The 25,260-nt window shown below is 32.2% G+C and overlaps 2 protein-coding genes across 2 annotated transcripts in view; both read left to right on the top strand.

Moving 5' to 3' along the window:
• Positions 1-22,152, top strand: part of LOC126742174 (facilitated trehalose transporter Tret1-like) — a 30,944-nt gene extending 8,792 nt beyond the window's left edge. The window contains exons 2-3 of the mRNA XM_050448749.1: positions 361-666; positions 21,160-22,152. Of these exons, the coding sequence (XP_050304706.1) occupies positions 361-666; positions 21,160-22,106 (1,253 nt within the window). The 3' untranslated portion in view covers positions 22,107-22,152. The remainder of the gene's footprint in view (positions 1-360; positions 667-21,159) is intronic.
• LOC126742175 (uncharacterized) lies at positions 11,016-15,378 on the top strand. The gene is made up of 3 exons (XM_050448750.1): positions 11,016-12,959; positions 13,052-13,177; positions 13,236-15,378. The coding sequence occupies exons 1-3, from the start codon at positions 12,899-12,901 to the stop codon at positions 13,988-13,990; spliced, it is 942 nt and encodes a 313-aa protein (XP_050304707.1). The 5' UTR covers positions 11,016-12,898; the 3' UTR covers positions 13,991-15,378.
• Positions 22,153-25,260: the final 3,108 nt, after the last annotated feature.

Raw genomic sequence — 25,260 nt, 5'->3', positions numbered from 1 at the left:
ATAAGTCTTTTCATTTATAAGTAGGTATATCTTCTTTAGAGAGGTTAGAGAGAAAAAATCAATTGAAGCGAAAAAATTATATAAGTTACTCGTATCTGTATATTATTATTATATTATTACTTTGCACCTACTGTATAATAATATAGAAACCTGATAATCCTGACATGTGTAAACAATCATCTTTATTGTACAAACATAAAAAATTTGAATTTAAATTTGAATTTATGAAAATTCATCGTTATCCGAAAAATATTCATTAGGAATACACAAAACTCGGTAACTCTTAAGCCATCAAAATAAAATTGGAAATTTACACACAACAGAATTAACGCAATATTGAAAGAAACATTTTTATTTTAGAATTAACAGATGGATCCCTCAATAACATTAAGCTGGATCTTAGCTGGGCGGGTGCCATCATGTGTTTAGGAGCCATGTGTACTTGTATTCCCATTGGTATATTGGCTGATAAAATAGGCCGAAAGCTCTGCGTACTATTTACAATAATTCCATTTATTATTGGCTGGGTATTAATTATCTTAACCAAACATGTGGCCATGTTTCTTGTCGGACGATTTTTAACCGGATTTGCTGGTGGATCTTTTTGTATCGTTGGACCGCTGTATACGAGCGAAACCTCTCAGAAGGAAATAAGAGGAACACTGGGTAAGCTATTTTTTATTAATTTAACATCTCAGTCTTTTTTTTTAAGTGAAAATATTGAGAGAGTGTTTATAGTGAAATCTTTTAACGTCGTTGCTTATTAGAGCTTTAATTTTAATGAAGTCATATTTGAAATATAAGTTATAAACTTTTGAAGGCTTTAGCAACTTTTGAAAAATTGATAAAATAATATGCAGACTTAAGTAGAGCTTAAGAATAAACAATGAAATTCTAAAGCAAGACGGGATAACTCGGATGTTCTGACTGAACGAATTTCTTATTATTGGTAAAGTGATCAGGGATTAACCTGGCAGGTCTTTGTGCATCTATCTTAAAAGTTGCTGCATCATTTACAAAACAATCATTGTCCGAATAGTGAAAAGCTCCATTTCAAGGTAAAAAAATATAATTTTTACGACAGATAATTGCTGGTGAGCATTTATTTGAATGAAATTGTCCAGTCTAAACTGTTTTTACGATTCTTCTTTTTTCTATTGAAATACTTAAAGTAATGTCAGAAAAGTGCTTTGAGGCAATACAGTGTAGTTAGTTTAGGGCAATTTGGTGCAAAATTTACAATGAAATTACATTGTTTCTTATTATTTCTGTTTATTAGCAAAATAGTGCGCAACTGATCGAGAAACACTCAAAATCTGGATGAAAATACTATCAAAGAAGCATAGAGCAAGCAAACAAGCAAAAACGTCTTTGATTTGTACGAAGAGATCTGAGAATCAAGGACAGGATTTTAGCGAATATATAGGTCACCCGTAGGGGTGGAGTTTTTTAGTTTTTTGTTTAGTAACGAAAATTTGCTAATGTATTTTAGGTTAATACCCTTCAACATATTTCTTTAAAAATTGCTCCATACCTGATACCATAAATCAGTTTGTCTAAATGTAAGTTTTTTAAAAAGTGTGTATGCTTTTAATAATGGTCTATCAAAGTTCGGCCATGTTACGAAATTTTTCAGGAAACCCTATGTAAAATAAAGACCAATGAAAAGTCTGGGATCTATAAGAGTAATTACAACGATTGTGATGAAAAGTACATAGGATAAACCAAAAGTTCAATTAATGTCAGACTTGAAGAACATGTAGCTCATGTGAAATATGGAAGAGTTGAACAGTCTTTGTAGGGATAGACAACTTAAAATTACTTAAACCAGTTAATAATAATATAAAATTAGATGTATAAGAAAGTTTAGCAACATTCAAAAATAAAAACAAAAAATCTTAGCAGGGATAAAGGTTCAATCCCTTATAGTCAATTATATAGTTTATTTAGTGTTTAAGATTTATTTAGTCATGCTTCATTGCCTTTTCTGCTCTATTAGTTACATCATTAGTATATAAGGAGATCTGTAAGTAGTTTTAGCTTAGTTTTAATCTTCTCTCGAAGATGCTAAAATCGTTAGCGAAACACTTGTCGAGAGTAAAAATAAAGAGTTTTGGTTAGTGGTCAAAAACTGACTCGTAATTTGAACAGGATATAGGTATTGCATATATAGTATATATAAGTGACCAGCATCAAGAAATTTGCTAATACCTGTTGCTAAACCTGCTGCAGTTCTTTTGACAAAACAGGTAGAAGACTGGTCCAGCGCAAATCCGTCACTTCTACAGGATTTTTAGTTTTTGGCAGCGAGCAAATGATAGATTTCTACTAAATCTCCATGCATTAATTAATTACATGTGTCAGATAAAGTAGGACAGGTGAAAGACTAAGTTTAAGCATCTGCAATGTAATACCGTAAACAAACGAATTAAAAAATAACTAAGGGATCATAAAAGAGGGAAGGCGGATCAACTAAAAAACGAAACCATAAATAAAAATAATGGCATAAATTGCTTATAATTAAAAGTATTTTTTTCTTAGTGATAGTAAAGATAATGTTATGACAAACTGAAGTCGAATCCTAAAGAGAAATCTACAGGATCAAAACGATGGTCAAACGACAAAGGTGAAAGTAAAAAACGTGGGAGTTAAAGAATTACCGAAAGTAACTAAGGAAGAAGTAACAAAAGCTTTAAAAGAACATGAAACGCAACAAAGAATCCGGTGAGGATGATATTACAACTGACATGATGATCAAAGGATGTATTTAATTAATAAATCTGATAATTATATGAATATGTTCAATAAAGTTGAAGAAGTAGTTGATCGGGGAAGATTTGCTCCGTGGCGTCTTCCCCAAACACAAGGGGACAAAATTATAAAATTGTGTCTATGAAGAAGCGGTGCACTGTATAATTCTTCCCTTGAAGAACCAATTGTAATCTAATAAATGAAACACATTTATTTTCTAAATATGTACATCTATTAGTAGTCAGAGGAACTTGGAATAACAGTAATTGGGTAGATTTAAATTACCACTTTTTCCGCTGTCTCTATGCAGTCTCTATAAACTGTCTCTAACCACTTGTACTAACTCTACTTTATTTAAACTTGCTACTTTCACTGATTTTATTACACTCACTAATTTCATTCCTTAAAAAACTAGTAACAGTTTACTTATGTCTATAATTCTAGGTTAACAGTTACTATACGTTAACTTCACACCAACTAACGATGACCGGGGACGTTTTTAAGTAATTAGAAAAATACTTAAAGAGTTTAGAGAGTGTGATGAACCTGCACTAGGTTACCACTTTTATTGACAATACTTGTAGGGCAAAATAAAGAGTTAGAGAGAGAGACCCGTTTTGGGCATTAGGAGTTAAACAGAGGACAATGAGCAACTTCTCATTTCAACTTTTCGCCGTACGCGAAATGGGAGCTCTACGAACGTTTCAGGGCAACGACCGCTACTCGACTGATCCCCTTCCCCAGTTTATTGGGCTTTGCGCTTGCGGTGTCAGCGTCAGCGCTTACCAAGAACTGATGGCACCCGATAATTCTAGATTTTTAGACGCAATATAATTATAACCTAACATCGAGCAGAACGAGAAAATAAATAAACTGTTGGGAGATTTATTTCCCAACAGTAGTCCATACTTGTAGTGGAGTTAATAAGTCAAAGGGTAACTAAAATTGTTTCTGTCATCCTCCACTAAATGTATTGGAAAAATCATCTATCCTACATGTTTCGGACATATAAGATGTAACTAAAATTGTTTCTGTCATCCTCCACTAAATTGATTTGAAAAATCATCTTTCCTACATGTTTCGGACATATAAGATGTCTGATGTCCTGGTGATGGACATCTTATATGTCCGAAACATGTAGGAAAGATGATTTTTCAAATCAATTTAGTGGAGGATGACAGAAACAATTTTAGTTACCCTTTATCTTCAATAAGTTAAAATCCCGAATACCCAGTGGAATGCTTGTTATAAACTTATACTTCTTCCTAAAAAGGGAGATAAGATTCAACTGATACACTACCGTTCCATAACTAACTACCGCACCTGTTCAAATTTCTAACAAAAATAATTACTATAAGTTCAACGCAAAAATTGGATAAATGTCAGTCAACAGAACGGGCAGGTTTAAGAAAGAATTACTTAACTGCAGATTACTTGCTTACCATAATAAAACTCTTGACTCAGAAATGCAGTGAATACCTCTCCTTCGAATCTGGACTTTATAAGCTATACAAAGGCATTCAACATAGTTGGACATTGGCCCGTTTAGAAAACACTGCGAAAGTAAAGGACGGAAAGTTAATACACACAACTAAGACAAGAGACTACTAACAAAGTAACAGCAACATACTATTTGACCAATCAGAGAGATGAGAAAAGGAGTTTTATACAGGGTGTGGTACAATAATATAATAGTGATATATGTTATTTATTTTCAAGTATCATACTGTATATTAATTTGTTATACAATGAATTATTATTATTGTTAAATATTTATGCAATACTATTGCACACGTATGCACGACAATTATGTAGAACACTGTTTTTAAATAACTACTAATATACCAGATATCATCGAAGAGAGTAATATACAATGGTGTAAGCGCATTTGGCATTCTTATTTATAATTCCTAAATCGAACCTTCACATGGCGACCCTGCCAGTGCCAAACAACATTTTTTAGTGCATTTTTCAGTAAGAGTAGTAATTGTTCTATATGTATATAGTACAAAAAGAAAAATGTTTATAGTAAAACCGTGGTAAAAGTATGGGAGCTAGTTGCTGTAAAGTGTGCTAATGTACAGTAACATACAGTGTGAGTCAATATGGGTACTACTAACACCAAGCATGCTGAAGTTACGGACACAGGTGTTGTAAACTCTAAATTTTATAGTGGAAGAACAAGCTATAAATGTTCCTATGGATATCCGTATTCTGCTGTATATAATCACTGTGGCTGTTGTAACCTTGGTGTTACTAAAAATTAGGAAGGCTTACCACAGAAACATGAAAAGAGACTTGTCAAGAAGTCTTATGCTAAAAGCTCCAGTTGGTAATGTCTAAGTAAGACTATTACATAGTGGTTTGTGTTTGTGAGTTCGTGTTAGTGAAAGAAGAAGCAATGTGTTGGTGTAGAAAAACATTTTAGTAAAACCTGAAAGCAGTGACATTAAGGACGAGCGATTAAACGCCACCTGTTTATTGGAAGATGGAAGAAGGAGATGTAATGGAGATTTTGCATCCGTCCCAGGACATGGACCACACAAATGTTATATTATAGTTGGTATGTAATTTTATTTATTTGTGTATATTTAGAATAAGATTTTTTTTTTGGCTATTTAGCAGTTTTAAAATATTTTTGGGGGTAAAACTATTTTTTTTTATTAGTTCATAAAGTAATCGAAAGTTATAATATTATAATATATTATAAAGTTACATATTACATATATATAGCTGAATAATAATTTTTATGTTGGATTTTTGTTTACATTTTTCATGTACTACTATTATGTTAGATTTTTTTTTACCGTAATTTAGGCTAAATTTAGTTATTTTTATGTCATCAGCTTGGGAAGAACTTCATACCAAGTTATCAAATTTAAAAATATTAATTACTAACGAATCAAAAAGAGTCTTAAAGAAAAAAATACCTAAATCAGAGGAAATTAAAAAAGAAGTTAGGGATAATTTACTTAAATACTATAATACCTTTGTGCAACTTGTATTACATGATTACAAAAATTTAAGTCAAGAACAGTATTTTGCTATTAAAAAACTTTTTTCCGTCTCAAGAGATAAAGTAGTCAGGGTATATCAAGTATTAAATGTTTCGTATAAAATACCTACATCGTGCACTGAACTAATTGATCCAAACGTGATTGAGGAAGATATTATTGACAGTGAAAACTCTTCAGAGGGTTCAGACGAAGAAAATACAAACACTGAAATTAAAATTGAAACTGGCAAAATGGCGATGACTAAAATGGATTTTTTTAATTTCGCCAGCAGGGTTTTGTGCAATGATTTTGATGGCTCAGCGGATAAACTTCGATCTTTTATTGACGCACTAACTTTAATCCAAGAAAATTGCGAAGGGCACGAAGCAAATGCCGTGGCTCTTATTAAAACTAAATTAGTTGGTAAAGCAAGAGACCTTATTGGCGATAATGATACCATACCAATTATAATTCAAAAACTAACAAGCAATATTAAGGGTGAAAGTTCGCAGTTAGTTTCGGCAAAATTATTAGCTCTTAAACAAGGATCCAGCGATACATCAAAATATGCATCTGACATAGAAGCTTTAGCAACAAGCTTAAAAAGAGCGTACATAAATGAAGGTGTACCAGTAAATGTAGCAGAGGGTTATACAACTAATATTGCAGTTAAAGCCCTAAAATCGAATGCAACCTCAGAAAGATCCAGGTTGATAATGGAAGCAGGCACATTCAACACAACTCAAGACGCCTTGACAAAGTTTGTTAGCGTCGAAACTGAATCAAAAAATTCTACAGTCCTTTTTACACAAAATCGATTCAACAATAGAGGAAATCCAAATTATAGAGGTCATTATCCTAGGGCGCAAGGACAATGGAAAAGAGGATTTAATAGAAATCCTGAAGTTCCTATCCATAATAATTATCATGGTGGCCATAGCAGATATAGAGGTCACAGGGGCTATTCTCAACGAGGCAGAGGAAACTATTCTGTGCGCAGCTTTGAGACAGATAATTCGGGAAACGAATTATCACCCCAACCAGGTCCATTGGGGGAGCAATAAATATTTTTAACATGGACCTATCGTTGTCAAATTTTATCGTCGTTCAGACCCAAATGACACAAAATGAAACAATAACATTAATCGTAGATACTGGTGCCGATATTTCTTTAATTAAGCGAACAAAAATCGATAAAAACCAAATAGTTGACAGAGCAAATGCTAGCAGGATAAACGGTGTTACAGAAGGACATATAACTTCCATAGGTACTACTAAAACTGTAATGTTTATTGACAATTTTTCTTTAAAACAAAATTTTCACATAGTTGAGGATAATTTTCCCATACCAGCAGATGGAATTCTTGGTAGAGATTTTATTACACAATATCAATGTCAATTGGACTACTCTAATTGGACAATGCAAATAAGACTTCATAATAATTTAATCTCTATACCAATTCATGACAGCCCTGCAAAAGATATGTTAATTATCCCCCCGAGATGTGAAATAATTAGAAAAGTAGAAAAGTTAAAATATCTTAAAGAAGATTCGGTTGTATTAAATAACGAAATATCCCCAGGCGTTTTCATAGCATCAACCATAATTTCTAGGTCAAGTCCAATAATTAAAATTCTAAATACAACATGCGAAACCATAACCATAAATAATCCTAAAATTGTAACCGAACCCCTAAAAAACTTTTCGTGTTATCAATTGCATTGTAATCAAAATAACCGAAAAGATCAACTATTAAAGGAATTAAATAAAAACATCCCGGAATGCGCGAAAAAGGAAACCACCGAATTATGCATGGAATTTGCTGATATATTTGGGTTAAAATGTGATAAATTAACAACAAACAATTTTTATAAACAAAAAATTAAATTAGCTGATGAGCAACCTTTCTATATAAAAAATTATCGAACACCGCTTTCCCAATCTAAAGAAATAAATGCACAGGTAAGTAAAATGTTAGAGGAAAACATAATAGAGGAATCTAATGCCGTTTACAATAGTCCAATCCTTTTGGTACCTAAGAAATCTAAGGGTCATGATAAAAAATGGCGACTAGTAGTGGATTTTAGAGAGGCAAATAAGAAAATTATCCCTGATAAATTTCCATTGCCTCGAATTGACGATATTTTAGACCAACTAGGCCGTGCTAAATGGTTTTCAACCCTAGATTTAAAGGCGGGCTTTCATCAAATACCACTTGCAGAAGAATCTAGAGATTTCACAACTTTTAGTACAAGTACAGGTAGCTACAGATTTACAAGGTTACCATTTGGCCTCAGAATAAGCCCAAACAGTTTCCAGAGGATGATGAATATAGCATTTGCTGGAATAACACCTGAAAAGGCTTTCTTGTACATGGATGACGTAATTGTAATTGGTTGTTCAAAAAATCATCATTTACAAAATTTACGTAGTGTATTTGAAACGTGCAGAAAATACAATTTAAAATTAAATCCCGAAAAATGCAATTTTTTTTCGCAAGAAGTTACCTACCTAGGTCACAGGATTACTAGTAATGGAATTTTGCCTGACGAGTCAAAATACGACATTATTAATAAATACCCAGAGCCTAGAAATGCTGATGAAGTAAAACGCTTTATAGCATTTTGTAACTATTATCGTAGGTTTATTCGAAACTTCGCAGAAATTGCAAAACCTCTTAATATGTTAACAAGAAAAAATACGCAATTCGAATGGAGTGAAAAATGTAAACAAGCTTTTATTTATCTTAAAAATTCGTTGTTGCAACCCGAAATTTTACAATACCCAGACTTTAATAAACAATTTATTTTAACAACAGACGCATCAAAAAATGCTTGTGGCGCTATATTATCACAAAACTTTAATGGGCAAGAATTGCCAATAGCTTACGCTTCAAAATCATTCACTAAAGGAGAATCTAATAAAGCGACTATAGAACAAGAATTAGTAGCCATCCACTGGGCGATTCAGTATTTTAGGCCATATTTGTACGGAAATAAATTTTTGGTAAAATCTGACCATAAGCCTTTAGTGTATCTCTTTTCTATGAAAGACCCATCTTCAAAACTTACCAGGATGCGATTAGATTTAGAAGAATATAATTTTGAAATTGAATATATTAAAGGAAAGGACAGTGTAGGAGCAGATGCATTATCGAGAATTTGTATTAGCGAACTAAGCGATTTGGCGATAAATAACAAAACAGTCAACGTATTTGCAGTAACACGGGCAATGGCAAAAAAGGATACTACCTTAACAGAAGATAATAGCAAGAATGCTAGCATGCCGTTTACGGTTAAACCAAAAGTCCTAGAGACTTTAGAAAATAGTAATGTTTTAAAATTAGCTTATGTAAAATTTAAAATTCAGCATAAATATCTATGGATACTTATGGGTAAGAATAAAGATTTTATGATCGAGGATAAAATGTTAATCAGTAATGACAAAACATTCTTAGGAACAGTTTTGTCTAAGCTGGAAAAAATGGCTGCTGATTGCAACATTAAGGAACTAAAGCTAAAAATAACAGATGAAATATTTAAATTGTGCACAATAAACGAATTAAAAAATATTGCTTTAAGTAAATTAAAAAATCTTACTATTTTTCTGTATGAAGAGCCCAAAATTATTAAAAATAATGATGACAAGTTAGCGTTAGTACAGGAATATCATGATAATCCACTTACCGGAGGTCACTGTGGACAGAAAAAATTGCTTAAGAAGCTAAGAGCAAATTACCGATGGAAAGGAATGTCCCGCGATGTCAACAAATACGTTAAAAAATGTCAAAAGTGTCAAATTAATAAGAGAAAAATAACTCATTCAGAGCCAATGGTAATAACACCTACACCACAAAAAGCATTTGACATCACATGTATCGACACGATTGGACCATTCAGAAAAACTCCTAACAACAATATGTATGCAATAACAATCCAGTGCGAGTTAACTAAATTTGTCAAAATTATCCCTATTCCGAATAAAGAAGCTAAAACTATAGCTAGGGCAATGTTTAATGAATTTATTCTTAATTATGGCCCAATGCAGGAAATCAGAACCGATATGGGCACTGAGTATAAAAACGAAGTACTTAAATCACTTTCTGAACTTCTAAAAATTAAACATTCTATTTCGACAGCCTACCATAGTCAAACTATAGGTGGTTGCGAAAGAAATCATAGAGTCTTAAATGAGTTTCTTAGAATGTACATAAACGAAATGCAAGACGATTGGGATGAATGGACAAACTATTTCAGCTTTTGTTATAACACAACTCCCAGTGTATATCACGAATATACGCCATTTGAATTAGTTTTTGCACGTAAGGTTGATTTTTCTAATATTTTAAATGGTACTTTGATAGACCCTGTATATAATATCGACGCATATTATCAAGAAGTCAGATATCGCTTACAAATTGCAAATAGACGAGCCAATGATTTTATTCAAAAAGCAAAAGTTCATCGAAAATTAGAATACGATAAACAGTCTAAAGAAATATATTTAAAACCCGGTGACTCAGTACTTTTAAATAATGAAAATAGAACGAAATTTGACCCTTGGTATAAAGGCCCTTTCGTAGTAGAGGAGGTAGAAGGTGTAAATTGTATATTAAGTAATAGTAAAAGTGACGCTAAAGTGAAAGTGCATAAAAATAGATTACAGCATTTTTATAAGTGATTAAAGTGAAAAAGCCATTTTCAGTGTTTATCGTAGAAAAATTAAAAGAAAAACAATTAATTATGTCAATTATAGCAGTTGTACCGAAAAGAAAACATGTACTAGTTTTAATTTACTAACCTTGTAACCTAATATTTTATAATACATATTATGTACTCATAAGTCAATGCAAAGCTTCGCAAAAATTGAGGTTCATAATTTAATAACTTAACACGTATTGTTTAGGCTTCAAAATAGTTAAGAATTATGTAACATTATTTAAATTAAACAACTTAAGTACATGTGTACTTTAATTAAGTAATAAGTTTATTTAGGTAATAAGTTTGTTTAAGTAAAATCAGGGTTAACATTTTAGGTTTCATTTTTAAATTAAAGAAAAAAAAATATTTAAATCTATACTCGATCGATAAATACTTTTCTTTTCTATCCTTTCTTTATTATTTATTTTCTTTCTATTATTCCTCTTATCTTTTTCTTAACACTTTCCTTAAACCTCTAATAATTTTATTTTTAGTGTAAAATAGAAGTGTAAAATGTAGTAAAAAAGCGCATATACCTTATGAATATTTATTTTTGTACGAAAGTACTCCATTTTTATTTCATTAAAAATGTAGTTCATTCCTTCAAAAGGGGGAGATGTGGTACAATAATATAATAGTGATATATGTTATTTATTTTCAAGTATCATACTGTATATTAATTTGTTATACAATGAATTATTATTATTGTTAAATATTTATGCAATACTATTGCACACGTATGCACGACAATTATGTAGAACACTGTTTTTAAATAACTACTAATATACCAGATATCATCGAAGAGAGTAATATACAATGGTGTAAGCGCATTTGGCATTCTTATTTATAATTCCTAAATCGAACCTTCACACAAGGACAAGGACAATGTTTAGCAAAAACTGGATTGATCAGAATGCGGCATTAATGCGAAAGGTCAATACTTGGACTACTTACGTTATGCAGACGAGATAATCATATAGTAAAAGATCCTATAAAACTTGAAAACATGATAAATGAACTAAATGAAGAGGTTCTAGTAATTAATTATTAAAACGAAAGTAATGCTTATGTAGAATGGCATAATTTGGGTGTTAAACCAGTAATTGCAAATAGTAAAGGAACACATACATCTAACTCAACAAATCGTACTTGCAAAATAAAATCAGTGGAGATACAAGAAAGAATACAGTAAGCCTGGGCGACGTTTGGAGAACTGAATGAGTTATATTCTCAAAATTAAAAAAGTAACGTCAAAAAACAAAACAAAAGTATATACCGGGTGGTGCGTCGCCGAGCGGAACATAAGAAAACCCATGTAAATTTTAAGGGGCTCAATTATTGGCTTCCCTGTACGTTTCATAGAAAAAATGTAACATAACTTTTTGAAGAGACCAATCTGGCAAACCCTTGTGCAAAGTTTCAAAAAATTTTAATAATCGAATCTTGAATTATTTAAATTAATGTAATTGCAAAATTAGCAAATTTTCGGTTCAGGTAAAAGCAAACGGGCACCAGTAAAATGAATATTGTCACTGACGTGAGGAAAATTGTCAATAAATCAGTCGTCGGCTTGCAGCAAAAACTCACTAAGTCAATATTTTCAGATTTTGAGATTTTGATAAATATCACTAAGTCTAATGTTGTCCTATCACTGAACCAAATATTAAACGCCTAAAAACTCACTAAGGACCAAAAATGAAGTCCTTAGAAATCACACTAAGTCATTAAGCTTGTTTTGAGTTCATGCAAAAACTTACTAAGTGACTTAATGAGTTTTATATAATAAATGTGGTGCCATCACTGGGACTTAGTGAGTTTTAAACGTCAAAATAAAATTCTGTTTTCTAACCTACAAATTCTTAGTTTAATTTATTATTTTTGTTGTGGCGGGTAAAGTGTACCGTAGTGTGAATATAATTTGACTTTTCTCAGTGATTATTTGTTTAGAAAATATACTCAAACCGCACAAATAAGTTACTCCAACTGGCATTACGGGGCAAAAACCAAGAAGGTAATGTACCTACTAATTTTTTTGCAATAGTACAATATTTCACAAACACACATTTTGATAATAATTGTTTTATTTATTAAGATAATGGATATCATAATATTATCACAAATGATGAGCCGAGCATTGGAAATGAACATATTTTAAATAATATTCCAAATTGAGATATAACTGACAGTAGCGCACAAGAGTTATTTGCAGATAATATTGGTAAAATTTAGCTTTTATTTTTATGTTTATTTTAGGAAATCCTTTTAATTAACAATGATTCATAAAACTATTTTTTTTTAAATACTATTTTCTCTTTAGAAATATATATTAGGTCTTTACTATAATCTTTCTGTATTTTTAAGAAAATATCCCACCAGCGCCAGCGGTCAATAATGAATTCGAAAATGTAAATCAATCAAATGAACTCGTGCCATTATCTGCCATTGAACTTATGGACAAAAATGTTGAAATCTTTGTACCCGAGGAATTTGAAGCCTTAATTAATAATGCTGGTAAGCATTTTTCTATTGTAATGGTAATTATTTTATATGTACAGTTTTTGTTTTTTGGTGCTAGATTTCTACTTATATTATATTTTTTTTAGTTTTTGATGTGTCTGAACTCGAGAATAATAATGAATTGCAAAATCAAAATGACCACACTTCATTGCCAAACACTTTTGAGCATGACACTGTTAGAAATGTTAAATGTTTAGAACCAAATACCTTAGGTAATTTTTTCAATATTTAAAAGAATATCAAATATTAAAACAGTAAATTTATTTGTAGCAATTCCACAACATGATCAAAAAGTTACAGAATACATTGTAGATGAAAATAGCGGATTTTTGATCGAAGCTACTACAACAAACAATCAAAATCAAAATATAGGAAAAAATCTATTGAGTCTACCTTATTCCTCATCAGACGAAGAAACAGATGATTCTTCACTTGATCTTTTTTCTTTAAGGCATCGTCTTCTAAGGAAAAGAGCGACAAAAACTTACGATAATGATCGCTGCAAGAAAGTAATAACAAGATGGAGGAAAAGTAATCCAGCTAAATGGAATATAAACGGATATAAAAGAAACATGAGTAAATGTCTAGAATACTCAACAACCAAAGGGAGAGTACGACCGGCAAAAACTACTCAGAATAGCTCCTGTGGGAATTTATGTAGATTCAAGTGCACCACCATATTTAATGAAGACAATAGAAAACAAATTTGTAAAGAATACTGGGGACTTAAAGGTTATGAGCGCAAAATGGATTTTATTTTAAGAAATGTTGATGTAGAGGAGCCTCAAAGTCGAAGACCAAGGAAAGGTCAAAATAGCAAGATAAGATCAAATGCAAAAAAATACCATTTTTATAAAGGTACTAACAAGATAAGAATTTGTCAATCATTTTTTATGAAAATGCTTAATATAAATAATGGTCCTATTTTGACAGCTTTTAAAAAGAGAAATTCTTTGGGTGTATTCGAAGGTGAATATGGAAGAGGAAAAAAGCTTCTGTTAATAAAACTTCCGATTCTGACATAGATATTGTAAAGGCCCACATTGAGAGTTTTCCAACAATGGAAAGTCATTACAATCGAAAATCTTCAAAACGACTCTATTTAGATCGTAAGCTATCAATCTCAAAGATGTACGACCTATACCGGGCCTACTGTTTAAAGAAAAATTTTAAATCAGTTTCTTCCCATGCATATAGAAAAATTTTTTGCACATCTTATAATATTTCTTTTTTTAAGCCAAAAAAAGATCAGTGCGCAACTTGTAATTGGTATCAAAATTCTAACATTCAAGACTTCGCTGTAACTTGGAATATACATACCAAAATCATATTACTCGGAAAAACGAAGCAGCCCGATCAAAAGAAATTGATAAAGCTGCTTTGGAAGACAATTCTGCATTTATCATGGTTACGTTCGATTTACAATCTGTGTTACAGATTCCATCTTCCGATGTTTCACCGATGTATTACAGGCGAAAAATTAATATGTATAACTTAACTATTGAAGCTCCAGAACCACACAGAGCATGCTGCTTTGCATGGACTGAACTACATGGAAAGCGAGGTAGCTGTGAAATTGGAACATCACTGTATAATTGGTTTATAGGCTTAAAGCCGGAAGTAAAACACGTAACCTTATATTCGGATACATGCGGTGGACAAAACCGAAACCAGAATATTGCTGCTCTTTTTCTTTATATTGTTCAAATAACTGCGGTTAATATCATAAAGCATAAATTCTTAGAAAGTGGCCACAGCTACATGGAGGTTGATTCCATGCACAGTGCCATTGAAAAAGAGTAAAAATATCAACCAGTTTATGTAGTCCATGACTGGATAAGTATTTTTAAACGAGTTAGATCTAAACGTAACCGAAATAAATTTGGAGATCCATTCATCACCAAAGAGTTTAAGTTTAATGAATTTCTTTGTTTACTGGATTTATCCAAGACTTTATTTAGAAATAAGACAACTGATTGTAATAAAGATAAAGTAAACCGGTTGAAACTAAAGTGCTTCAGATTTCAGAAATTACAGCCTGGTATTCTTGAATACCGCTATGATTATTTTGGTGAATATTAAAGCATTAATATTGAAAGAAAATCGAGAGACACTCAAAAAATTTACTATAGTACCTTAAAAATAAGCAAGTTGTACAAAACTATGCTGCCAATATCCGTTAAAAAAAAAGAAGACCTTTTAAAGTTATGCGAAAAAGGAGTGATACCTAATGAGTACCAGAGTTGGTATAAATCGCTGCCAATAAGCACAACATTAAAGGATGTAATTCCTGAACTTCTATGTAACTTCCTAATATTCTGACTCGGACGGGGAGACGTTTCAGTTCTTAGTTATATTATGTTTAACAAAATTTATTATTAGGTTTTGTATTTTCTTTTAATAAAAAAAGATATATTAGCAAAAAAAGTTTACTAGTTTTTCAACATCAAGTTTATTTATAAAATTTAACTCATTAAGTCAGTAATTTGACAATATTTCACATAAAATGAAAACTCACTAAGTCACATTTTATATTTTTCTTTTCAATTATTGATTAAAAAAATATTGCTTTTTCATTATTATTTTACTGTTAGTTTTGAAATAACACACAAAACCATATGTTATTGCCGGAAACTAAAAACTACAAAATGATTTTTTCCCAAAACCACCTAAACCATCGGCATTAGTAAACAATTGATTTTTCCAAAAACTATAATTTTTGACTTAATGAGTTTTTGCAGCAAGCCAACGCAGTGACAGTCGATATTTAAAAAAAAATATGAATTATTCAATCGACGAAAAAATAGCCATAATTAAGTGGCATTATGCGGGAAACAGTTTTAGAGCAGTATCTGAAATGTTTTCAGTTTATTTCCCCACCAAGCTCATTCCGTCTATTTCAACTACTAAACGTATTGTCAATAACTTCGAGTCCAAAGGTACCATAATAAATAATTGTAAATGTTCAACTCAGGATATCGAAAATAGAGCCGAAGAAAGAGAGAACAGAGATCTTAATATTCTACTGAGTGTAGAGAAAAACAAGATGATTAGTACGAGGGTTCTTGAGTAAGAGGTAAATAAACATCATACAAGGGTATTGCGCACTTTAAGAAAACACAAATATTATTCGTATAAATTCGAAAAACATCAAGAGCTGCAGGAAGGAGATGAAGAGCGAAGAATGGTATTTTGTTTTGAAATGATGGAAAGAGCAAATAATGATAGGAATTTTTTAAGAAATATTTGTTTTACCGATGAATGTACATTTACCTTCAACAATGAACCAAATGTTTAGAATTGCTGGTATTGGAGCCAAGAAAATGAACATCGCATTGTTCATACTCGGACACAATATCCCCAAAAAACAAATGTATTCATGGGAATTATCGGACACCATATCATTGGACCCTTTTTTATGGACTATAACATAACAGCTGAAACCTATTTGGACTTATTTCAAAGTCAAATTGGACCAGCCTTGGAAGAAGTTGTTCAGGAAGATTAAATGATTTGGTACCAAATGGATGGTTGCCCGGCCCATAATGCCCGTATGGTTAGAGAGTGCTTGGAAAATGCTTTTAACGGCAATATTATTGGTCCACGGTACCGGATACTTTGGCCAGCCAGGTCACCTGATCTTTCACCGAATGACTTCTTTTTCTGGGGTAATTTAAAAAGTGTCATTTATAAAAGTGTAAAATTTGAGAATCTAAACAAGTTACAGAACACTATTTCGTTAGAATGTAACAAAATTTCCCAATATCAACTTAGTAACGTTAGAAATGAATTTTATGATCGGTTAGGATATTGTTCTGCTGTTAAGGGGGGGTTGTTTAAACATTTGATTAATTGATGTTTTTATGTAATTCTCTTATTATTTTTAAGAAATTTATTGTATTTTGTTTTATTTTTCCACACTTAGTAAAATATTAAGAGTTCTGTTTTTCTTTTTTCGGATCTATTTTCGATCTTCTGAGTTAAACATTTACAATTATTTATTGCAATGTCTTTGGACTCGAATTTACTAACAATAGGTTTAATGGTTGAAATGGACCAGATAGTCTGGATGGGAAAATAAATTGAAAATATTTCAGATACTGCTATTGGTTTAATTAAATTCTAAGTATGATAAAATTATTTTATTAATACTCGATAATAATAATTGTTATTGGTTTAACTTCATCGTTATATTAAATGAAAGTTTAGATAAAAAAGTAATGTTAACGTGTCTTACTTTGAATGTATGGTTGTGAGATTGATAAAACGAAAAAAAACATTTATGTATTCGGCTGTACATCAGATTTGACAAAGCCTTATAACAAATTGTTTGCTGGTTGCGCATTATTTCACATAAATTTTTGTATACAGGGTGGAACAAAAAAAGATATGACGTCATCGGTCATTTTTTTAAATGGAATGCTATATTTTTTATTGAATTTATGAAATAAAGGTGAAATTCCAAGCAAGTTTCGTATAACACACCTTACCTCAAAACTCAATTGTTTCCAAAATATTTACATTTAAAAAACATGAAAACAAATAAGTACGTCTGTTTACAAATTAATGTAAAATCGAGGATAAAAATAATGTTATAAACATGTCCAATTGTTTTTATTTCCATGGTTGCACTTGTAAAGAATCTCCATTTTCGAATGTCACTGTCAGTTCGAAAATTAATAGTTTTTATCAGAATAAATTATGGCTAATTTAACGGAAACCCAACGAATTGAAATTTTGATGATAGGGTACGGGGATCGAGTGCGCACGCAAAAAGAAGTAAGTGAACTGTTTAATGCCAAATACCCAAACCATCCTATTTCTCAGTCAACAGTTAGTAGAATAGAGTACAAATTTATAACTTCAGGTCATGTTAGGGATTTGCCAAGATCAGGTCGTCTTTCCGCAAAAAAGTCGATCCCGTCGCAGACCTGCCCCATATAGTGACATTATTGCATCGAGATGACCTCGTTAGTATGTCTTTGTATGTGGTAGGGTGTGTTTCGCTGCTCAAAAAAATACACGTGAGTACCATAACGACATGTTCCGGTTAAACGATTTTTTTTGTATTTTACAAAACTTTGGAAACGATTGGTTGCGGAAGTGATCAATATTAATATTTATTTACTTGAATGTAATTAATGTGTTTATTAGACATTAAAAAACAAATTTGTGCTTAATTTTTGGTAAATTTTTTTTTTGTTGAATTTTAGCATTTTTTTTTCTAAGATGGTAACTTTAATGGGTAAAATGAATCATTTAAGTGTCGCTGTAAATTTATGATTAAATTTTTTAGAACTTTTTTTTAAAATAATTTTTTATATAAGAAATATTTTTTTATTAGTTTTGGTCTTTTTAGCATGCCGAGAATTTACAAAAAAAAATTGGGGCCGCAGGGAAAATGTAACTACGATCAAGAATATGTTCGTCGAGCAGTGGCAGCGGTTAGACGAGGTGATATGTCCATGAGACAAGCATCTGAAAGATTTGGTGTACCTTTCAGTACCATTCAAAGAAGATATCATGGCAAACATTCTTTAAAATATGGTCGACAGCCTGTACTAAGTGGTGAGCAAGAGGTAAGACTAAAGGAGACAATCAAAATTTGCGCCGACTGGAGATTCCCATTAAAAAGTACAGATGTTAGAGCAATTGTGCAACAATATCTAAATAGACTAGGAGTAAGGGATTCCAGATTTAAAGAAAATATGCCAGAGATGGACTGGTTCAAAAGTTTTATGAGCAGAAATAAAGACCTTACCGTTAAGTTGGCTAAAAATACAAAACGCGTTAGAGGTGCATTAACCCGCGAGGTTATTCAAAAATATTTTGAAAACTTGCAGGTCACGTTGAAAGACGTCCCTGCTCAAAATATTATCAATTACGACGAGACCAATTTTGTGGTTGATCCCGGGTCGGCTAAAGTAATTACAAAAAGAGGTGCAAAGCATGCCCATAGGTTAATAGACTCCTCAAAGACCAGCACAACTGTGATGTTTGCAATAGCCGCTGATGGAACATTACTGCCTCCATATACGGTATACAAGGAAAACATTCCTATGATGGTTGGACAGAGGGAGGAATTGAAGGAGCAAGATATAACAGAACCATGAGTGGATGGTTTGACTCTGATATATTTGAGGACTGATTTATGACAATTGTCATGCCTTATTTTCGAAAGCTTGCTGAGCGTAAAGTTTTAATAGGCGATAACTTAAATTGCCACATTACCACTAATGTCGTACAGCAATGTGAGAATAATGAAATTGATTTTGTCTTACTCCCTCCCAATTCAACTCATTTGCTTCAACCGCTCGATGTCGCGTATTTTAGGCCTTTAAAAGCTGCATGGAGATCCACCTTGAAACAATGGAAACTAAAACACCGTGGAGTCATTCCTAAAACGGAGTTTCCAAGGCTGCTGAGACAGAGTGTGGAAAAGGTTGGCATAAAGTCGAAAGAAAATTCCATTGCTGGTTTTAAGGCATGTGGAATTTTTCCGCTCGATCCCAACAAAGTTTTAAATAAAATTCCACGAAATTTACACATCGATGAAAATGGTGAGAATAATGATCAGGCCTGGAGTAACACAATAATCAGTCACCTAAAAAATTTAAAACTACCCCGAATCAATCAACAAAGAGAGGAAAAAAAATTATTATCGAGGCTGGCAAAAGTGTGTCAAGTCAAAGTTTATTATCAACGATAATAGATAAAACACCCACAAAAAAATCATCTAAAAAAAACATGAAAAAAAACGAAAGAAGAGCCCTGGAAATATCGGATGATGAGTTAGATAAAGAATTTTCCCTAAGTGATTTCGAAAATATTGTTGAAAACTTTGACGAGTTTAATCCAAATCCGTCGACATCGAATGATGATACTTACATGATCGACACAGACTTATCCATGGAGCCAAGGATTGGGGAGTTTATTATCGCAAAGTTTCCAACCGAGAAACGAGATCGATTGTTTGTTGGCAAAATCGAGAATTGTTCAAAGAAAAAAGAATTTACTATAAATGCCATGAGAAAAAAGGGAAACTCGGAAAAGGGGTATTTTGTTTATCCAAAAATACAGGACCTTTGCCTGATAAGCGAAGACCAAATTATTAGAAAACTGCGTCAAAAGCCTTTCAAGAGGGGTAAATTTGTTTTTAACTTAGACAACGACGAATTTAAAAAGTTGGAGTAATTTCTTTTTTGTTAATTTTCCTATGTTTTGTATGTAGACTTAAGTTTTTTTTACCAAGAGTGCCATTTTTGTTTAAAGAAAAGTTCCTAAGTTTGTTGTTTTTATAAAGCCTTAATATTCTGTGATAGAATGTGTTATAGAATAAGACTTTGTTACTTAATCTTACTTTTGTTACCTTTAGAATAAAGAATTTGTTTTTTTTAAGTGTTTTTTTCCGTTTAAATCTTCTTTTTTTATTTTTTGTTGATTCATTTTACCCACATTATGTTTAAAGTGAATTTTACAGCACTTCTAATACATGATTCACTTTACCCCAAACCGGAGGGTAAAGGGAATCAGACTTTATCAAAAAAAATGGAGGACTTCCCATGCTTAAATGCTTACAAGTTTTAACAAAATCTTTTAAGACGTTTACCAGAATCTACAATATTTTTTACATATTTTTTAATTTAATACTTTGGCAGAAAAACGAAAAAAACCACTTATTTTGATTCACTTAACCCCATTTGACGGTACTTACTTGCTTTCTTGTGGGTTAACTGTAAATATTTCTGACAACAGTTTGAGACAAAGTTTTGAGATAAGGTGTGTTATACAAAACTTGCTTGGAATATCGCAATATGCAATAAAAAATATAGCATTCCATTTAAAAAAATGACCGATGACATCATATCTTTTTTTTTGTTTCACCCTGTATACAAAAATTTATGTGAAATAATTCGCAACTTAAAATAAAAATCGACGGGTCCGAGCGTTTTCTCAAAAAATCATGTCTCTAATTTTTATCGAATTTATGCGGAACTTTAGGCGGTCACTGTATAATGTACCCACATGAAGCCAAAAACGTCAGAAAACTCATTACAAGTGTCAATAAGATACGCAACCTGAAATGCATTAACCTTAAAATTAGTTAAAACATTATTTTTTTTGCCAAATAAAGATTTCGCTATTCATACACTTTTTTAAAAATTAACTAAAATATTGTTTATTTTTATTTTAGGAACATTCATGCAGCTCTTTATTACCATCGGCATCCTCTTTTCAAATGGCCTCGGTTGGGCATTAGATGTACTATACTTCTCCATTATGTGTGCCATAGTTCCAGCGGTATTTGGAATTTTGTTCGTTTTTCAACCAGAGAGCCCAATTTACCTGCTTAAAAAAGGAAAAAAAGATAGAGCGTTAAAAGCGTATCAAAGACTGCGGGGATCTGAATACGATCCTTCGGAAGAAGTAGGTGAGATTGAAAAACATGTGGCCAAAGAGGAGGAGCTCAAAGGCCAATTCTGGACCACCCTCAAAACTAAACCTGGATGGAAATCGTCGATTATTTGTTTCAGTCTCATGTTTTATCAGCAGCTTTCTGGAATTAATGCGGTTATGTTTTATTCTGGTGCGATTTTCAAAGATGCCGCCTCTAGTGTTCAGTCTGAGCTTTGCGTAACTATTGTGGGAGCGGTTCAAGTAGTTGCTACAGTTTTTTCATCCTGGTCAGTAGAAAAACTAGGCAGGAAAGTTTTGCTTATGGTATCTGCTGGGGTTATGGCCTTATCCACCCTTTTAATGGGAATCTATTTTCTTTTAAAAGATAAAGAGTTGGTTGATGAAGAGACAATTAAATCAATTGGTTGGCTTCCTCTATTAGCTCTAACTCTATTTATCATAGCATTTTCTTTTGGTTACGGCCCAATTCCTTGGCTAGCCTCAGCAGAAATTTTCCCTCCAGCCATCATGGCTATGATGAGTTCCTTAGCTGGAATGTTTAACTGGTTTTGTGCTTTTATAGTAGCAGTGGGATATGAACCGTTAAGCAAAGCGGTTGGGTCGTATGTAACATTCTTTATATTTACTATTATTTCGGCTACTGCGGTATTTTTTGTTCTGATCGTTATGCCGGAAACTAAAGGTAAAACCTTCCAGGAAATTCAGGAAGAGCTCGCGAAATAAAAATGTAGACTGCATATTTTAAATAAAATTACAATATTTTAGTGTATACTTTGTGTATTTATTTCGCTTGGAACTTTTTGAAAATGTACATAATAAATAAAACTGTATAACTATCCTGGTAGAAGTACTATTGATACAGTTACCTTATGATATTTATTAAGGGGGCATAGTCATGCCTAGACGCTGATTCTCCGGCATCCAAAGCTACGGCCATGCTTGAGACCAGCGACGGCGACCGATTTTGAAAACGCTTTTATGAGCGTTATTGAGACGCCGCGATAAAAACGATCTCCATTATTTATATAGGAGCGTCGGCGACTATATTCCGGATGACACAGGACAAAGGGATGACTTAATAACTTTTTTACTTTTCAAGATAAATAAATGAAGTTTTGTATATCAATAGAATAGTTATAAGAGCATCTTTTAATATATTCTAATATTTTTTGTTACTTCCGGTTTAACAGGGACTGATACTAACTTTTTTATTTTAAATAGGACAATTGGTTCATTATTACGTATTTTGATAAGAAATAATATTCTGAGAATATTGATACTACGTTTTTGTTTTATGGTCATAGAAAAAATATTTTTTTTTAAATTTTAGAACATGGTGTCATAAACGCCATGAAAATTTTAATATTTAATCAAGTAATTAAGTAAAAATAATATTTTACATTGTGTTTTATTACTTAAATCAGTTTTTCAGAAATACAGTCAGCAAACATTTCCAATATTAGTAAACATTGAAAATCTTTGGTAATGGTAATGACATGGCAATGCCGCTTAATCCTATTGTTGATGCCACCGACACAAGGAATTACTACCAGTGACGTCGTCAAAAAATATTTACATGATAAATATTTATTAATAATAGAGTGTGCGTTAAATATAATTAATACTACCGTTTATTAACTATTTATGTGTTTTTTACCGCTTTTAATTAAAATAAAAGTACCTACTTAATAAGAAGCATTTTTATGTAAATTGAATATTTAAGAGGTTTCTTAATAATTCATGTTTTAAGATACAAATTTGGACAAGACTGGACGTGCATACATACGCCAAAAAATATTTGGCAACGTTGGATTTTTTTCAGTTTTGTTTTGACGGAACAGGTGTTGTGTTGTAAATCATGGCGTCGTATCAGAAACTAGGTAATATTTGCATTATTTTCGATTGTTTTGATAAAATATTGATTAAAATCAAATAAATTGACTGCTATTTAGTAAATCAACAAATATACAGAAAATGTAACGTCGCTCTACAGAGTGTTCGGCTTTTGATTTTGTGCAGTATTTTGGACGTCGGGACTGTATTTGGTTCAAGTTTTTACTTTTTACCCAAAAATTTTAAATTTTATTGTTGTTATTATTTCGTATTTTTTTAAGGTGGTATATGCAACCACTGACGGATAAAGATCTTAAAGAGATTCTAAATGACAGTGACTTCTACTTGAGCGATGATGATGAGGAAATCACCGCCGAAAACAGGAAATCAATTGAGGTAAATGATAATGAAGACGACGAGCCGGCGCCGGCAGACGCAGATTCGATTTCTGATACTATTGAAGAGGAGTCTGATGACGATAATGTTCCCTTATCCAGAATAAGAGAGCAGGTTCTCCAGGAGCAAACAAAAAATTAAACCGCAGTAAGTAAAATGGAAAAGAAATGTTTTTGAAAGTCGAGAACATGTCTACCTTGATCCGGAATGGCAGTTACAAGATGATCATGAGTATTGGACACCCCTGAATTATTTTTATGAATACTTTCCAGATTATTTTTGTGAAAATTTATCAGAACAAAGTAATATTTGTGCTATGCAAGCAAATGAAAAAAAACTACTAAAGTCAACAGCCAAAGAATATCGAATATTGACTGGAATACATATTTTAATGGGCATTTTTGGACTTCCACGGGTGCGGTTGTATTTTATGAAGGGAATTAAAATATCTTGCATTACTCAGCTACCTAGAGACCGTATTTTTAAATTAAGAAATTTTCTACATGTTGTTAACAATCTTAGTGTTTCAAATGAAGTAAAGCAGTCAAATCGGCTATGGAAAGTTCAACCTATCATCGATGCGATTCGTAAAAAGTGTATTACTTTACCAAGGAGTAAAGAATTGAGCATCGACGAGCAGATGATCCTCTTCACAGGCACTACTGCTCTCCGACAGTACGTTAAAAACAAGCCAAATCCAGTAGGACTCAAAAATTTTGTTTTAGCTACACCTTCCGGACTGGTTTTAGATTTTATGATTTATCAAGGTGCAAAAACTTGGCCAGATGGTTCTTCCGATCAAAATTTGGGAATAAGTAGATCGGTTGTAAAGGAGCTTTCAGAAGATTAGTCGCCAGGGCACATAATTTATTTTGATCGTTACTTTAGTTCAGTCAAGCTACTGGATCATTTACTAATAAAAGGAATTTTGGGAACAGGGACAATTTATGAACAACAGAATTCCGCGAGATCTTAGGAGCAAAATAAAAAATGATAAAGAGCTCCTCGCGAATGGTCGTGGTTCCTTTGATGAGTTTGTGCCAGAAGACAAAAAAATTATCATTCTGAAATGGATGGACAATAGATCAGTAACAATGGCATCAACATCTTCAGGTTCTGCGCCAGTAACAGAAGTATGCCGATGGGACAAAAAAAAATTAAGTACCTTCTTGTTTCATGTCCAAACTCTGTCACTAGTTACAACCATTCTATGGGAGGAGTGGACATGTGTGATAGACTAATATCTTACTATCGTATTTGTATGCGAACAAAAAAATGGCCGGTAAAAGTTTTCTGGCATTTTGTGAACTTGGCAATAACAAATTCGTGGGTTGAATACCGCCAAGACTGCTTCGCTCGTGGAGATAGAAAAAAGTCTATCATGGATTTACTTGAATTTATACTGTATATCGGGAAATCTCTTGCCCTTGGGGCACAAGCAAAAGGTTTTCAAGATTCAACTTCTTCATTAGATGAAGAAACAAGTCAACCTGCTAAAAAATGCAAGAAGTCGGAGATGCCACCAAGAGATTCAGGACCACTGGTAATGAACATCTACCAATATGCAGTGTTAATAACAAAAATTCCTATATGCGCTGCCGTAATCAAGGCTGTACAAAGAAAACAAGATTTTTTTGTGTGAAATGTA

This window comes from Anthonomus grandis, chromosome 11, assembly GCF_022605725.1.
Source record: "Anthonomus grandis grandis chromosome 11, icAntGran1.3, whole genome shotgun sequence".
NCBI classification, from domain to species: Eukaryota; Metazoa; Arthropoda; class Insecta; order Coleoptera; family Curculionidae; genus Anthonomus; species Anthonomus grandis.
The sequence above is the reverse complement of the archived record's forward strand: the minus strand, read 5'-3'. Positions and strand labels throughout refer to the sequence as shown.

Coding starts and splice junctions, on each gene's coding strand:
- LOC126742175 (XM_050448750.1), top strand. CDS start 12,899: ATGGACAAAAATGTTGAAATCTTTGTACCCGAGGAATTTGAAGCCTTA. Junction 12,960..13,051: donor AGCCTTAATTAATAATGCTG/GTAAGCATTTTT, acceptor TATTTTTTTTAG/TTTTTGATGTGTCTGAACTC. Junction 13,178..13,235: donor TTTAGAACCAAATACCTTAG/GTAATTTTTTCA, acceptor ATTTATTTGTAG/CAATTCCACAACATGATCAA.